This window comes from Xenopus laevis, chromosome 6L (assembly GCF_017654675.1).
Source record: "Xenopus laevis strain J_2021 chromosome 6L, Xenopus_laevis_v10.1, whole genome shotgun sequence".
In the NCBI taxonomy this organism is placed as follows: Eukaryota; Metazoa; Chordata; class Amphibia; order Anura; family Pipidae; genus Xenopus; species Xenopus laevis.
The window spans coordinates 8,220,856-8,238,940 of NC_054381.1; the positions used below are offsets into that span (position 1 = coordinate 8,220,856).

The following is an 18,085-nucleotide window of genomic DNA, read 5'->3' on the forward strand; positions in this document are numbered from 1 at the left end:
CGCACCTAGCTCTTTTAACTAATTTTACCCTACACGTGGACCAGTGGACCCACATACCATAGTTGCTACTTAAATATTATTTGAAAGTAAGGCGCTGTTTCTTCGACCTCTTTACATAGACTTTTTATGCAACTAAACCTTATCTTTAAGGCAAGAATTCAAAAATAAGCACCTGCTTTGAGGCCACTAGGAGTAACATCCAAGGGGTTGTAGAGCAACATGTTACTCATGAGCCACTGGTTGGGGATCACTGCACCACAAGATCAGGAAGTGATAAACAGTCCGAGAAGTGACTACAATACTGGGAATTGATCATCAAACCAAAAAAGTAAATAGAAGATCAGGAATTGATCAACAAACCATAAAGTGACTAGAAGATCAGGAAGTGATAAACAGACCAAGAAGTGACAAGAAGACCAGGAAGTGAATAGCAGACCAAAAAGTAACTGGAATACCGGGAAGATCGGGAAGATCAGGAAGTGATAAACAGACCAAGAAGTGACTATGAGATCAGAAAGTGATGGACCAAGTACTGAGCAGAAGACCGGGATTTGACCAGCAGATTAAGGTATGACTAGAAGACAAAGAAGGAAGTTGTTAGCAGACCAGAATATGCTTAACAGACAGGGATGGTCCACCACCCCAATCAACCAACAAGCAGGGCAGTGTTATTTGCTTATCCACCATGGCCAGAAAATGTTTGGATCTTGAGTTGACCAGTTGGATAACTCCGATTTTTCAGAATTATGTCAGTCCAAAACTAGCTTTAAATCAATTAGTCCATTGCCACATGGCCAACAAAGATTCAGGAAGACAGAGGGGACAGGAGGGGGTTGGAGCCTGCCAGCAGCCAAGATTTTGGAATGTTACAACTATCAAGTGAACGTTATGGAGGAAAAGCTAAATTCAGCACTCATATGGATCCGTTTCATCTGCTGAATGGGACTATGGGAAGTCTCGAACTGGATTGATTAACTCTTTCACTACTACTACAATTACACCCCATGAGGATAAGCTGTTTGCAAAAGAATTGGGTGCACACAAGGGACGAGATGGTTGGCTAAGGTTAATGAAATGAAATGTGCGTGACAGTCATTAACTTGAGACTGATCATTTGATTGGACGAGGGCTCCTCATTGCGCTTGTTGGCAGAGCATGTCCCAATCATGGCACTGGGATCAATTCCAGCCAGGGAGCTGCCTAAATGGAGTTTTTATGTTCCAGGTACCCCAGTTTCCTTCCACGTTCCAAACACATACAGGCAGGTCAATTGGCTCCTGATAAAATTGCCTATATTGTTTGTGATAGGGATTGTTTAGATTGTAAGCTCCGCTGGGACAGGGACTGATGTAACATGTTGGCACTACATAATTAAAGGCTAATAATATTGTTTTCTTTATAAAGAAGAAGCAGCAACGTCACATTCAGAAGGTGGAATTTATTACGTGGGGGGGAGCCCTGACCTAGCGAGCATAAGGCAATTAAGGGTAATTAAGAGTCACTCATACATACTAAGAGTGAGTGGTGAGACAAAATGCAAGACAGGTGGCGACCCAGGCTCTGCATTAAGACATCATAACCCTGACTAATCTGTGAACGGCCTGAAAGGAACAGCCATAACCCAGCAGAAGCGGAGCCTCCCGAGCCCCCGAGGACACGACCTGCCAGGGAAAGAGAAAGCATGCTCTGGGCCTTTTTGGAGACTTGGCCCCTTTCAGTTTATAATGGGACAGGGGAGAAAATACAAAACAAAAAAAACCAAAACTATTGTCATTCATTTCCCTGACTTGGCTTTTGTCCCGGCCTTTTGTGCGGAGCTGAATGCATCTGTTTATGTATTGACTCAAACCTCTTTATTATCCCCTTGTAAATACTCCATCAACTTGTTTTCATTTCAAGGAAAAAAACGCCTTTATTTTTCTTGGGCCCCGACAGATGTGTCAGGCAGGCGACCCCTTTCATGGTCTGATCAGGTACCGGGGGGGATCTGTCCTAATGCAAGTGACAAGGGAGGCCAATGTTGAATGGAGAGTCCATGGGAAAAGTTGCCAAGTCCAAACAGAAGAACACGCTCACTTACCCTTACTTAGGCAAGACCAGTTGGGTCATAGCTTTGGTACAGAACCACTTTGGGTCAGAGGAACTATCCATTTTGTAAGGGAGATGGGATACCTACTCCCAGGTGAAAACCAGGGCTGAAATTAGGGGGTAGGCCGAAGAGGCATTTGCCTAGGGCGCCAAGCTGGAGGGGAGCCAGGCACAAACCTTTTCTGCCGCCTATCCCTAGTCTGGTCCCTTCTCTCCACTCCCGTGGAGTTGGAGTGGGGTGGGAGGTGACGTGCCTAGGGCGCTGGTGGAAGCAGAGACTTTTCCATGTATTTAATGTTGGTTTAGAAAATTATAAACCATTGGTATCAGCAGGAGGAAATCTACAGGGGTTGTGTCCTCTCCAAGGTCCTCAAAGGGCAAATGTTGAGGGTTTCTAGAAAGAGGGGCTGTTAATAAAGAGATGGTATATCTATTTAACATGACATGGGGGGGGGACATGTCATGGGGCTCATAACCTCCCATAATCTACAACATATTGGCTTCCAAATAGCCAATTAAAGCCCTTATTCAGCATCCCACAAACTTTTTGCATGCCTGTGCTGCTCCCCAAATCTTTTCATTTTTGAATGTGGCTCACGAGTAAAAAAAGATTGGGGACCCATGGTGTATGGTATATGTATTTAACATGACATGGGGGAGGGGAACATTTCACATTTCCTATGTCTGGTCATAATCTTCCATGGTTTGGGTAGATCCAAGGCCTGGAACTCCTGGTTCCTTTCTATGACCATCATGCTTCAAATTCATATGTAGAGTCATCATCGCATTTTTGTGTTTCAGTTTAAATGCCCAAATCTAGTTATTTCTATGTTTAAATGGAAGCAGCTCATGGTTCTTCCAAGGGATGTAAGAGATTGAGTGAGGGTGTGGTATTATCTTCTAATCATGGTGTCCAACTTGGTTGTCTAAGGTCACCAACGCTTCAGTTTTATGTCCGTGCTCCAGTGGAATTGCAGGAGGTGTCAGTGACATTACCCCAGTGCATATGAATGTGTCCCGTAAACAGCTGACTCCACCATCCCTCCTCCAGACCTCTCCTAGGGTCATTCACTCGTCCCCAGGACAATCAGCAGCTACTTGATAATGAGAAGAGGAAGCGAGAGTCAGCCACACGCTTCTATTCAAACGCAGCAGAGAAGAGTTCAAACAACTCTGCCCCCTCGCTCTTTCACTGCCTCTCCTTTGTGCTATGAACTTGCTCAGCGCCCCGGACACAAAGCCCAACATGGAATGGAAGGTCCTCAATATCTGATAATAGAATGTTCTCCTGGAATGAGTGGTCCAGGAGAATGTGGCCCGTGTTTTTGATTTATATCTATATATACATATAGTAAAATGCTCACTGGTGCTTGCTTGAAACTGTGGGGTGCAATGGTGAGATATCAATCTTTATTACTGGCTATGGGCCGGGTTCCAAAGTCATTAAAATATATGTAGGGCAGGGATTTCCGAGTAAGTATTATGCACGAGCGACGTCACAAGTGGCTGTCAATCTAACAGGATGCTGGGAGATAAAGGACAGCACTTCAGTAGAAAAGAGCTCCTTAGAGGGGTTATAATTTAATGAACCAATAGAAGAATGTGCCTGGAGGAAGGGGTTTGAACCATCAGCACAGGAGGGGGTTCCTTGCTGTAAGGGCAGTCAGGTTATGGAGGAGTCAGATACCTTTCTAATTCTAATAGATCTAATATAGTCCTGCTTCAGGCCATGTTTTATTATTGCTTATCTTGCAAGGCACTGCCGCTCCCATTTATTGACCAGCCATTTAAAACACTTGTTTGGTTGCTGGGAGCCCCTACAAACCAGATGACAGTTTAAATTGCGGAACCAGAGAGCAGCCGAATAAAGAGTTAAATCATATAAAACCCACAAAGGATCAACAAGTAATGAGCAATAGATATTAAAGGTTAGTTTTAAGGTGACTCTCTCCTTTACGGCACACAAGAGCTTGTGATCCATCAGGCAGGTGAGTGCAATAGCAACTCAGACACCAGCAGGGGGAGCCTTCTCACTTACCCAGGATTTCATTACAGTGGGAAATGATTCATGATTACAGTTTCTCTGGCTTTGGTGGGTAAATATGACTTTTAATTGTGTTTTTCCTCGTGTGACATTCAGGGAAATGAATGAGGCTGGATGATTCTCGTACACAAAGAACAATGGATGGACCAGTAATTCTAATGTAATACTCAATTATTTCATCTTATCATAGAGCAGTTGTGTCTGCCCTAGAAATCCTGATGTCCTTACCTCTGGGGGCCCACACTGTGGCACTTCAGAACTACAGCTTTCAGCATCACCTAAGAAGGCCTGTCTTTAGTTGTGTTAGAATCCTGGGCAGAATCCCTGTGCAGAGCCATATTATTTGTAAGAAGACTGACATTCAACCTATGGTCCTTCAGCTGTTATTGAACTACAACTAATAGCTTGTAGCTGCCAGTGCTAGTGTTGCACTTCAACAACAGCTGAAAGCAATAGATTGAGTAGCGCCAGCATAAGGCATTACCATTGTCCCCTTGCTCCACTGACTATATCTTGCCCTAGTGTCCCCATCTTGTCCTACTGTCTCCATCTTGTCCTACTGTCTCCATCTTGTCCTGCTGTCTCTATCTTGCACTACTGTCTCCTTCTTACTCTGCTGTCTCCTTCTTACTCTGCTGTCTTCCCTACTCTGTGTCTCCATCTTGCCCTACTGTCTCCATCTTGTCCTACTGTCTCCATCTTGTCCTGCTGTCTCTATCTTGCACTACTGTCTCCTTCTTACTCTGCTGTCTCCTTCTTACTCTGCTGTCTTCCCTACTCTGTGTCTCCATCTTGCCCTACTGTCCCCATCTTGCCCTACTGTCTCCTTCTTGTCCTACTGTCTCCATGTTGCCCTTCTGTCTCCATCTTGCCCTACTGTCTCCATCTTGTCCTACTGTCTCCATCTTGCCCTACTGTGTTCTTCTTGTCCTACTGTCTCCATCTTGCCCTACTGTCTCCAACTTGTCTTACTGTCTCCATCTTGTCCTAATGTCTCATTCTTGTCCTACTGTCTCCATCTTGCCCTTCTGTCTCCATCTTGCCCTAGTGTCTCCATAGTGCCCTTTTGTCTCCATCGTTCCCTTCTGTCTCCATCGTGCCCTTCTGTCTCCATCTTGTCCTACTTTCTTCATCTTGCCCTACTGTCCCAATCTTGCTTTACAGCCTCCATCCTACCCTATTGTCTTAATCTTAACCTACTGTCTCCATCTTGCTCTAATGTCATCATCTTGGCTTAGTCAGGATCCTTCTTTGGTGTTCTACTGTCTCTATCTTGCTCTAATGTCACCATCCTTCTTTAGTGTCTCCATCCTTCCCTTTTATATTCATCTTTCTACAACTACTGTTCTACAGGCTTCCATAATGTATAATGAGTCCCAGAGCAATTCCCTATTTTTGCTTCTGTATGAAGACAGATTGGTACAAAGGCAACCAACTGGTCACTGACTAAAGGGATTGGCGACCTTTGGCCACTATCCTTAGACAGCCTGTGGTTAAAGGCAGGACCAGGCCAGGCTGACCGGACACCCTAGGCAACCCAACTGTCAACCTTGCTCCATCGCACATATAATGACAATGAGGTGGAGAGATGAGGGCGTATCAGGAAGCAGTGAGGAGCAGACACCACTGGAGGGTCTGCTCTTGAGGCCAAGAGTTAGGGGTATGAAGCCAAGAGGTATGTGCCTAGTGCCCCACCCCCATCAGAGCTGAGCCCTAAGAATGTGCCTCTTCTACCTCTCCCTAGTTTTGTCCCTGGTTAGAGTTGAATGATGGGAACTGTATCTTAGGAAAAAGCCATGAGGCCACAGGTTAAAGATCGATGAACTAAGTGGATGTCCTACCACCCAACCATATTATTGTAAATTAAAATCATCTCCCTGGAAATGTGCCTTATGTCATGATTCTACTCTTGGGCTATTTGAAGAATCTAGTTAGTGCCGGGCTGGACTGGTAAAAAACCTGGTGGCCCCCATGGCCCTCCTGGGGGCCCGATAACCCAGACCTGCTCCCTTTAGAGACTCTGACCTTCCACCCTGGCCCTGATTGTGCGGCAGAAGGATAACAAGGTGCATGGGGGGAGGGAGGTGCAGCTGGGGGTTGCGGTTTGGGAGCAGGGGGCCAAAATGGTTGTGGGGGTCCTGGAATCGGAAGTCGTAGTGGGCCCTGGACCCCTCAGTCTGACAGTGAGTTGGTGAATTTCACTCTTTCTAAATCATAGTATCCCTGGTTATGAGAGAACTAACACATTCAAAGAAGTAAGGGAAAACAATTTAAAAAAATGGCTCTGTATCAGCCAAATGTGATAAACATATTCCACTCCTGTAGATCCTGTATAAAATATGATAATTCTGCTACAGGACTAATAATGTCATTGCAGGAATGACATTATTCCTTTATATTTCAAATATAGTCCAGTTCGTGTTCAAATCTGGAATCAGTTCAAGGTTATGTCGTAACCCCTTCCAAGTCACTAAAATATGGAGCCTGCCACTTGGGGGTGCAGCATTACAATCTTTTTTTAATATTTTCCTCTTTTGTCTGCTGCACAATTGATTGTGGGTAGTACAGTGGACTGTTAACTCGACTTCCAATCAGCTCAAACAGTTCTGCGGATCAAGTAATGCATTCCAATAAGAGGGTTTTCAAGTGATGTGACTCCAAAATGAAAGGGCAAGACACGTTTGCATTAAATAAGCCACCGTGAGGGGGTAGATATAGTCAGCAGGGGAAACAGTTCATGGGAAATGATGGTTCAGGCAGCAAATTGAATGAAAGTATTGAGGTGAGTGTTGATGGGCGGGCATGGGGTTAATAATGGGGTTAATAATCTGGTGACTGAGGGAAGAAATCTGTAGAATAACAGTTCAGTCATCTGTCATCTCCCCAAATTCTATTCACCCCCCCCCCACACTGTCAGTCTCTTCATATCCCAAATATTAACCCTTATAGAGAAGGGGGGGCAAATATATAACAGTAAGGGGCACATTTACCTAGGGTCGATATCGAGGGTTAATTAACCCTCGATAATCGACCGTCAAAGTAAAATCCTTCGACTTCGAATATCGAAGTCGAAGGATTTTGCGCTATTCCTATGATCGAACGATCGAAGGAATAATCGTTCGATTTGAAGTCGAAAGTCGTAGTCGAAGGTCAAAGTAGCCCATTCGATGGTCGACTTCGACCATTCGATATTCGAACTTTTTTTCCTCTATTCCTTCACTCTAACTAAGTAAATGGGCCCCTCTATGCTGCTAAAATTGCACTGGATTCTTCTTAAATAATTCAGGGAGGAATTTCATCTACTAATTTTTTTTATTGGTAATCATTCCTATTTACAGTAACAAAATACATTCAAAGAAATTGCAAATTTATTATAAATTAAAACAATTGCAAAAAACATTGGGAATTATTAGCTTGTCATTGTATTACAAATATATATATATTGAGAGACCCACAGACACACACACATCTTACCTGCCATTGTGCTCAAACAAGAATACAAAATTAGCATCAGAATTTGAAACTATTTGTTTTCCTACATTCACTTTCGTTTTGGTGGATTTGTAAAAAAAAAAAAAAAAAATAATATTAAAATAATATTTATTAATATTACAAATAAATGTAATAAAAGCAGGAGAAAAAAATTAAATGAAACCACAATTATGAATTTAAAAAAATATATATATGAATTCTTGAAATGGACTTTTTCGTTAAATTGTAAAGAATTACAAACATATGGAAATCTTTGTTTTGTATTTGAAGAGGAGCGAGGGCATATATGAAAGAGGTGCAATAAAACGCGGCGTTTTCGCAAATGCGCAAAATAAAAGTCGCGTTTTTTTTTTTTTGTTGTTCCTCTCGGGTTTTTCCGCCGCTCGTAGAGACGTTTGTTCTGCAGGTTGTTATAGTTACTCCGATCCGCAGGGGTCCCGTTGTCTGTTTAAAACCCTTAAATCTTCCACCACCCCTTAAAAAAAAAAAAAAGAAAAAAAAAAAGGTATTTTATCAGTGGGGCTGCCATAATGATTATTAAAAGCCTATCTGCTGGCAATTAGCTCATTCCTGACTTGGCTTTCCTGACTGACAGACTGGGAGCAGTGTCTTAAGAATTTCCCTATGGCAAAAACTGCTGATTGGGTCTTTAAACTCAGCCACTAACTTTTTTTTTTTTTTTTGTGTAAGATTTTTGTCTCCTGTGTGTGTGTGTGTGTGTGTGTGTGTGTGTGTGTGTGTGTGTAGCCTGGGAGCAGTCAACACCCTCTGCTTTCTTTATAAGGAGAGACTCTACCTGCCAGGGCTCATCTGCACATATATCACATATTTATATCTATATAATCACCCGTTTTTCGAATATTTTTTTTTTTTAATATTGTTTCTATCATTTTTTATTATCCTTATGAATTTTTTACAAACACAAGGGATCGCTGGGGAACTGAATCCGACGAAGATTTAAACGATCGTTATATAATTTTTTTTTGTTTTTGTTTGTTCTACTATTATTATTGTTTTTATTATTTTTTTGGAGATGGGCTGCTTTGGATATTTCCTCCTCCTCTGTGGGCTACACCAAGTCGTGGCTACTTATCCTATCTGGTGGTGAGTTTGGATTTCATTTTCTATCTTTTTTTTTTGGAGGGGGGTGGGGAATAATAATAATATTTTGGGGATTTGGTGAAATGTCATTATTTAGAGATAAGGGAGTTGTGTTGTTGGAAGGATAGGGGATAGTGTGTGTATTTGAGATGCACGTGTGACATATGTAATTGTGAGCAGTGGGCTCAGTGCTTTGCACAATAATATCAGGTTGCAGTTGGCCGCTTTGATCCTGCACAGAACAAACAGCAGGGATTGAATGGAGGGGTTAATGATATAAAGTGGCAGTAGCAGCTCTTCCAGGTGAGCTCCAGGCAGTCAGGTGGGAGACTAGAGAGAGAGAGATGGGGCAGGTTAGTAATATTATTTGTATTATTATTACTATTATCATTATTATTATTAATAATATTATTGCTGGAAGGAATTCACAGTCACACAGGCAGGTAAGAGGAGCCGGTAGAGAAGAGGCAGAGGCTGCAGGGGTTAGATTTGTACAGAAAAAAAAAACACACGGAGAAATAATGAATAATTCCATTTATTGTACAATAAAGTATTAATCGCCTCTGCTGCAAAGGAATAGATTGGGGAGATTGAGAGGTTTGTACTGGAGTTGGTGGCAAATGGGGGTGAATCTCAATCTCCTTATTAAACAGTGAAGCAGAGACACAATGTATGAGAGTGAGGGACAGACACACAGTGTATGAGAGTGAGGGACAGACACACAGTGTATGAGAGTGAGGGACAGTCACACAGTGTATGAGAGTGAGGGACAGACAAACAATGTATGAGAGTGAGGGACAGACACACAGTGTATGAGAGTGAGGGACAGTCACACAGTGTATGAGAGTGAGGGACAGACACACAATGTATGAGAGTGAGGGACAGACACACAATGTATGAGAGTGTGGGACAGACAAACAATGTATGAGAGTGAGGGACAGACACACAGTGTATGAGAGTGAGGGACAGACACACAGTGTATGAGAGTGAGGGACAGACAAACAATGTATGAGAGTGAGGGACAGACACACAGTGTATGAGAGTGAGGGACAGACACACAGTGTATGAGAGTGAGGGACAGACACACAGTGTATGAGAGTGAGGGACAGTCACACAGTGTATGAGAGTGAGGGACAGTCACACAGTGTATGAGAGTGAGGGACAGACACACAATGTATGAGAGTGAGGGACAGACACACAATGTATGAGAGTGTGGGACAGACACACAGTGTATGAGAGTGAGGGACAGACACACAGTGTATGAGAGTGAGGGACAGACACACAGTGTATGAGAGTGAGGGACAGACACCAAGTGTATGAGAGTGAGGGACAGACACCACAGTGTATGAGAGGTGAGGGACAGACACACAGTGTATGAGAGTGAGGGACAGACAAACAATGTATGAGAGTGAGGGACAGACACACAGTGTATGAGAGTGAGGGACAGACACACAGTGTATGAGAGTGAGGGACAGACAAACAATGTATGAGAGTGAGGGACAGACACACAGTGTATGAGAGTGAGGGACAGACACACAGTGTATGAGAGTGAGGGACAGACAAACAATGTATGAGAGTGAGGGACAGACACACAGTGTATGAGAGTGAGGGACAGACACACAGTGTATGAGAGTGAGGGACAGACACACAGTGTATGAGAGTGAGGGACAGACACACAGTGTATGAGAGTGAGGGACAGACACACAGTATAAGAGAGTGAGGGACAGACACACAGTATAAGAGAGTGAGGGACAGACAGACAGTGTATGAGAGTGAGGGACAGACACACAATGTATGAGAGTGAGGGACAGACAGACAGTATAAGAGAGTGAGAGACAGACACACAGTGTATGAGAGTGAGGGACAGACACACAATGTATGAGAGTGAGGGACAGACAGACAGTATAAGAGAGTGAGGGACAGACACACAATGTATGAGAGTGAGGGACAGACAGACAGTATAAGAGAGTGAGGGACAGACACACAGTGTATGAGAGTGAGGGACAGACACACAGTGTATGAGCCCAGTGGAAGCGGAACCAGTAGGAGAATGAGCAGTTTCTGGGCGATCTCGGGCTGCTAAACGTTCCTGTGTAGTGAGAGGCGCTGAGGTGACAGTTGCAGGCAAGTCCCGGCAATGTGAACATTTCCCAGACTTGCCCAGAAGATCCAGCCGGTAGTTAGTAGTGTCACACAGGAGAACAGGGACCCCCACCCTCACCTCTAGCAGCCCCTCAGGGATTGGGCCCATTGGGCAGAAATGAACAGACATCAGATGAGTTGGACAGAGAGACAGAATGTGACCCAGGAAGAGCAACTGTCAGTGGGGAAGGGACAGTCAGTGTCTAATTCACTGGGGCAGGTTGGGGGACTGATTGGGCTGGAAGTGTCAGTCTCATACAGTGAGGGGTAAGTACAGTAAGTAGTAGGGACAGTAAGTGACAGTGAGTTATAGTTGGGCTGGAATTGGAAACTAACAGAGTTTGGGATAACTTGACCAATGCGCAATGGGATAATAGAACAGGGAGTCCAGAAACCTGAAAATGCGCAGAGAAAGAAAGATGATTGATAGATTAGATTAGATAGATGATAGATTAGTGAGAGAGAGGAGCGCAGCGCTTAGTATTTAGCGACTTTCTGATAAAAGCGCAAAGGCGGGGCTATAAAGGCGCAGTTACAGCGGGTATAATGTGGCGCAGTCGCTATACTTATTACTGACACAGCGTCACTGGGGAAATTAATGTCGCGGGGGGAATGTCCACGTGTGAATATCCGAGTGTGGGAAGGACCGTGAGTTGTACATGTATTGTGGCCACAAGAGCTAGCAATCGCTGTATAGACTCACTGAGAGAAGAGTCAGTCGGGTAAATGTGGGAAGGGAAAGTTGGGGATTAGAGAGTTCTGGGAATATAGAGACACTCACTCTCTTCTTTCGCTCTCTTTCCTTTGGGTCACGTTGTTCTACTGCTGACAAACTTGGATCCCATTGTAATGTCCGAATATGGATCTTTCCAGGGAGATTAGTACAGTCCAGTGACTAGTAGAGTGCAGCACCAGGGAGATTAGAGTGCAGTGACTAGTAGAGTGCAGTAGTAGTGACATTAGAGTGCAGCACCAGGGAGATTAGAGTGCAGTGACTAGTAGAGTGCAGTAGTAGTGACATTAGATAGAGTGCAGCACCAGGGAGATTAGAGTGCATAGCTCCCAGATATGTTAGTGTTGGGTGGTACATGGATCTCACACTATTCAGCCCTTTGATTCTGGGGCAGGTCTCTGAGCCTGGGTAGGAGTGAGTTGGAATGTGTGAGTAAATGTGTGAGTAAATGTTTAAGTAAATGTGTAAGTAAATGTGAATGTGGGGGGGGGGCACTTACCTGTACAGAGTATCTGACAGTGGGATCCTGTGCTGGTGCCATACAGTAGCCGGTGACTACGGGAGCCCCAGTTGCCCAGCCAGGGAGTATAATATCATATAATTATTAGGGATGTAGCGAACTGTTCGCCCGCGAACTAGTTCGCGCGAACTTCGACCGTTCGCGTCCGCCGAATGTTCGCGAACGTTTGGGAACGTTCGCATTTTGAGTTCGCGTTCGATCGTTCGACCATTCGACCATTCGAATTCCTTCGACCGCTAAAAATCGAACGATTTCCATTCGTTCGAACGATTGTAAGCATTCGATTCAATGAAAAGCATTCGATCGAATGAAAATCCTTCGATCGAACGATTAAAATCCTTCGATCGTTCGAATCGAACGATTTTAGCGGTGTTCGAAGTTCGCGAACGTTCGCATTTTTTGCCGGTGTTCGCGAACGGCGTTCGCGAACACCAAATCGGCAGTTCGCTACATCCCTAATAATTATACATTGGGCACAAAAGAGATATGAGAAATGAAGGGAATGGTACAGGGAAAGAGATGTGGCAGCAGAGAGGGGCAGGAATCCAACTGCCAGTTCCACACACTCAGCACTAAATCCCTCACATCTATTCTAGGCCTGTCACATACTGACCCACAATGCATAGAAACCCTGCCTGCACTACCCTTGTCTGTACTACCCCTACCTGTACTACCCCTGTCTGTACTACCCCTGTCTGTACTACCCCTACCTGTACTACCCCCTGCCTGTACTACCCCTTCCTGTACTACCCCTGTCTGTACTACCCCTGCCTGTACTACCCCTGCCTGTACTACCCCTGCCTGTACTACCCCTGCCTGTACTACCCCTGCCTGTACTACCCCTGCCTGTACTACCCCTGCCTGTACTACCCCTGCCTGTACTACCCCTGCCTGTACTACCCCTGCCTGTACTACCCCTGTCTGTACTACCCCTGCCTGTACTACCCCTGCCTGTGTCTGTACTACCCCTGTCTGTACTACCCCTGCCTGTACTACCCCTGCCTGTACTACCCCTGCCTGTACTACCCCTGCCTGTACTACCCCTGCCTGTACTACCCCTGCCTGTACTACTCCTGTCTATACTACCCCTGTCTATGATACCCCTGCCTGTGTTACCCCCTATTCACCACTCTATCACTTCTGCTCCAGTCTACAGAAAGCCATACTATTATATAGATATTCTAACATTACAGGTTAGGGGGTATTCAACGTACAATTCCTGAAGCCCTCTCAGGATTCCCAACAGCTTGTGGGTGATGTGCAGGGAGTTGTAGTAGCAGTAACAAGGGAAGTAGGCAGAGCTGTCTCTAGTGGGGAGACAATATGGGCCCTCAGAGCCACTGTAGCTGCAAAGCAAAGACACCCCATGGCACATTTAGGGACAGTGAGTGTATAGAATATGGACAGTATAATGTGTATAGTATAGTGTATAGTATAGTGTATAGTATAGTGTATAGTTTAGTGTAGACCAGTGATCCCCAACCAGTAGCTCGTGAGTAACATGTTGCTCTCCAACTCCTTGGATGTCTCTCTCAGGTTCCTCAAAGCAGGTGCTTATTTTTAAATTCCAAGCTTCAAAGCAAGTTTTAATTGCATAAAAACTTAGTATAGAGTAGAGCCTCTTGTAGGCTGCCAGTCCACATAGGGGCTACCAAATAGCCAATCACAGCCCTTATTTGGCACCACAAGGGCCTTTTTTATGCTTGTGTTGCTCCCCAACTCTTTTTACATTTGAATGTGGCTCACGGGTTAAAAAGGTTGGGGACCCCTGGTGTATAGTATAATGAATAGTATTATGTGTATAGTATAGTGTATAGTAAAATGTATATATTATAGTGTATAGTATGATGTGTATGGTATAGTGTATAGTATAATGTATAGTATAGTGTATAGTATAATGTATAGTATAGTGAGTATAGTATAGTGTATAGTATAATGTATAGTATAATGTATAGTATAGTGTATAGTATTATGTGTATAGTATAGTGTATAGTAAAATGTATATATTATAGTGTATAGTATGATGTGTATGGTATAGTGTATAGTATAATGTATAGTATAGTGTATAGTATAATGTATAGTATAATGTATAGTATTATGTGTATAGTATAGTGTATAGTAAAATGTATATATTATAGTGTATAGTATGATGTGTATGGTATAGTGTATAGTATAATGTATAGTATAGTGTATAGTATAATGTATAGTATAGTGAGTATAGTATAGTGTATAGTATAATGTATAGTATAATGTATAGTATAGTGTATAGTGAGTATAGATTAGTGTATTGTATAGTGAGTATAGTATAGTGTATAGTATAATGTATAGTATAATGTATAGTATAGTGTATAGTGAGTATAGTTTAGTGTATTGTATAGTGAGTATAGTATAATGTATAGTATAGTGAGTATAGTATAGTATATAGTATAGTGTATGGTATAATGTACAGTATAGTGAGTATAGTGAGTATAGTATAGTATATAGTATAGTGTATGGTATAATGTACAGTATAGTGTGTATAGTGAGTATAGTATAGTGTATAGTATAATGTATAGTATAGTGTATAGTATAATGTACAGTATAGTGAGTATAGTATAATGTATAGTATAGTGTATAGTGAGTATAGTATAATGTACAGTATAGTGAGTATAGTATAGTGAGTATAGTATAGTGTATAGTATAATGTACAGTATAGTGAGTATAGTATAGTAAGTATAGTAAGTATAGTATAGTGTATAGTATAATGTATAGTATAGTGAGTATATTTATTATTATTTAGCAGGAACTCACTGAGTAAGACCTGGTGCAGCAGCGCAGACAGTCTGAGTTGTCATGAAATATTGGGGGGGCGGGCTCTGTTGCTAAGGAATGGGGCTGATGTGGCAGGAAGGCATCCCAGGTATGTGTGACAGGGAGAGGGAAGGGCAATTAGAAGCAATAAATGCAAATTCCCCCTGATAAGACACAGGGAACACCTGGTGTGCAGTGAATAAAGGGGCCAATCATTTATTCCCTGTGATTAACAGCGTATAATTAGCAACCTGTGTGTGCGGAGGAAAGACATTCCCCCAATACCTGTGCAGCACTGTAAATATTCCCCTGTCAGCCCCGCCCCCTGCACTGCAAGTTACTACTACTCCTCACCTGCTGCACCTCCTGAGCAACAGCCGCAGCAGCAGCAGCAGCGCAGCCAGAGACATCAAATACTTTCCTACATGAGTCCTGCACAGACACGCACTCCCCTGCTCACTGCTCACTCCATACACCTTTATTATTACCCATTAGCCTGTTCTGTCTGTTTGTCTATCTATCTGGTCTAGCGACTTTTCTCCAACATCCTATTAGATTGTAAGCTCTTGCAGGCAAAGCCCACATTATCCATTTTGCTGGTGTGTCTGTATGCAACTAGTTGCTATGGAACCTTTTGTACAATGCTATGGAACCTGTTGCTACTGTATCAATGAATCCAGCTCTCCTCCAGCCGGAACTGCATTTCCCACAAGGCCTTGCATGTTCTGTAGGCAACAGGCCTGTGAAGGAGCAAGCAAGGCATCATGGGAATTGAAGTCAAGGCTGGAAGAGTTACATTTTTTAAAGAGACATTATTTGTGGGGTTAAACTATTAAACCCATTTTGGTGCATTTGGTATCTCCCATGTTTCCCCTGCTCAGCATACCTCCCAACATTTTGGAAGTAAAAAGAGGGACAAAAAAATTTTTTCCGCACGTAGCGCAGCAATTTTTTGACCACACCCTTTCTGTGGCCACACCCCCTAATTACCATGTTTGTTTTACAAAATTTGCCAGGTTATGAAAGTTTAAAAATATTTCTCCTTATCTAAACTGGGTTTTTGTGTCTCAAAATTGTTACAAAGTATCTTATTTGCACCTGTTAGCTGTTCTGGGCTCTCTGCTAAAAGCCAATTAAGTGAGGAACTTTGTTTCTTTTTTTGGCTGTTCAGTGCAGAGAAAAGAGGGACTTTCCAGTACAAATGAGGGACTGCGGGTTGAGCTGTCAAAAGAGGGACTGTCCCTCCGAAAAAGGGACAGTTGGGAGGTATGGCTCAGTATCAGTGGATCAGATCCAGTCATTATTCCTTGTGAGGGCAGAGACACACGCGGAGATTTGGGGGGATTAGATCTAAACCGCCGACAGGATGGCACTTGGATCGATTCGTTTCCCGAAGTCGCCCAAAGTTTCCTCGTGAGGCAATGAAGCGCTCCGAGTGCCATCCAGCCGTCGATTTAGATTCTAGCCGGCGGGAAGGCAGTTTGGGGAGATTAGTCGCCTAAAAAGAGGCGATTTGTTGCCGGACGACTAAATCTCCCCGAATCTCCACGTGTGACTCTGCCCTTAATCATAAAGAACCAACACTGGATAAAAGAAGTTGGAAACTGGATCTAAAAGAGAATGTGATCCACTAGTAGCCGGGAATTTCAGCAAGAAGCTCATGTATTGCAGGACTGTCAGTGCCTGACTCGTGCAGAGGAGCTTACAATCCAGTCCCCCCCCCCTGCACAGACAAAGGCAAGTGTTAAGGGAGGGGCGCAGGACATACAAATACACAAGGCTCCCTCTGCCGAGCTCTTTGCTATTGTGTCTAATGATCAACTAGTAAAAGTAACAGAGTGAGTTTCCCTTTTATCTGCGTGTTAATTATTTATTGGGGACCATTCAGGGGGGAGACCTTAACCCACATACGTCTTGTTCAAGCTGTCTCGTCACACACAATGCATCACACTGGGATAAAGGGGAACTGAGCCTCCTGACAGCCTCTCTAGGTGATCCTTCTTATAAAGACACAATAGAATTCCTCTCCTCTCTATTATACACTTACATGGGAGCTGCCACACTAAGCTCCGCCCACCCTGGCCCCACATAAACACTGGGGCAATCTACTTCAACTGACCCCAAGGGCCCATAATCTTCTCTATAGATATCAGCCTAATGTGATCCAAATGATTATTCTGCCCCATTCAGCCCAGCACCACCATCAGGTCTGTGCCTTAAGAGCTTACCATTAGATATGAGTGTATGGGCTGAAGGGAGTATCATAGAGCAGATGAGAGAACTAGGGGTCTGTGCCTAAGAGCTTACCATCAGATGTGTTTGCATGGGAGGCACAGAGTAGCATAGAGAAGAGAGTTGGGTTTCTGTGCCTTGCTATTAGATGTGAGTATGCAGGAGTTAGGGAGTAGCAAGGAGTATATGAGAGAACTGGGAGTTTCTGTGCCTAAGAGCTTACCATCAGATGTGCATGTATGGGAGACAGGGAGTAGCAAGGAGCTGATGAGAACTGGGGCTCTGTGCCTAAGAGCTTGCCATCAGATGTGTGTGCATGGGAGGCAGGGAGTAGCATGGAGCAGAGAGTTGGGGTTCTGTGCCTAAGAGCTTGCTATTAGATGTGAGTATGTGAGAGGTAGGGAGTAGCAAGGTGCATATGAGAGAACTGGGAGTTTCTGTGCCTAAGAGCTTACCATCAGATGTTTGTGCATGGGGGGGTAGGAAGTAGGAAGGAGCTGATGAGAACTGGGGCTCTGTGCTTAAGAGCTTACCATCAGAAGTGTGTGCATGGGAGATAGGGAGTAGGAATGAGCTGATGAGAGAGCTGGGGCTCTGTGCCTAAGAGCTTACCATCAGACGTGTGTGCATGGGGGGGTAAGGAGTAGCAAGGAGCTGATGAGAGAGCTGGGGCTCTGTGCCTAAGAGCTTACCATCAGACGTGTGTGCATGGGAGATAGGGAGTAGGAATGAGCTGATGAGAGAGCTGGGGCTCTGTGCCTAAGAGCTTACCATCAGACGTGTGTGCATGGGGGGTAGGGAGTAGTAAGGAGCTGATGAGATCTGGGGCTCTGTGCCTAAGAGCTTACCATCAGACGTGTGTGCATGGGGGATAGGGAGTAGGAAGGAGCAGATGAGAGAGCTGGGGCAGAGTTATATTATGCAGAGATGTGAGTGCTGCTCC

The 18,085-nt window shown here is 44.0% G+C and overlaps 1 protein-coding gene across 1 annotated transcript in view; it reads left to right on the forward strand.

The window, feature by feature from the left end:
• Window positions 1-7,999: 7,999 nt before the first annotated feature.
• wnt3a.L (Wnt family member 3A L homeolog) overlaps window positions 8,000-18,085 on the forward strand; it is a 54,751-nt gene continuing 44,665 nt past the window's right edge. The window contains exon 1 of the mRNA XM_018267039.2: window positions 8,000-8,728. Within this exon, the coding sequence (XP_018122528.1) occupies window positions 8,658-8,728 (71 nt within the window). The 5' untranslated portion in view covers window positions 8,000-8,657. The remainder of the gene's footprint in view (window positions 8,729-18,085) is intronic.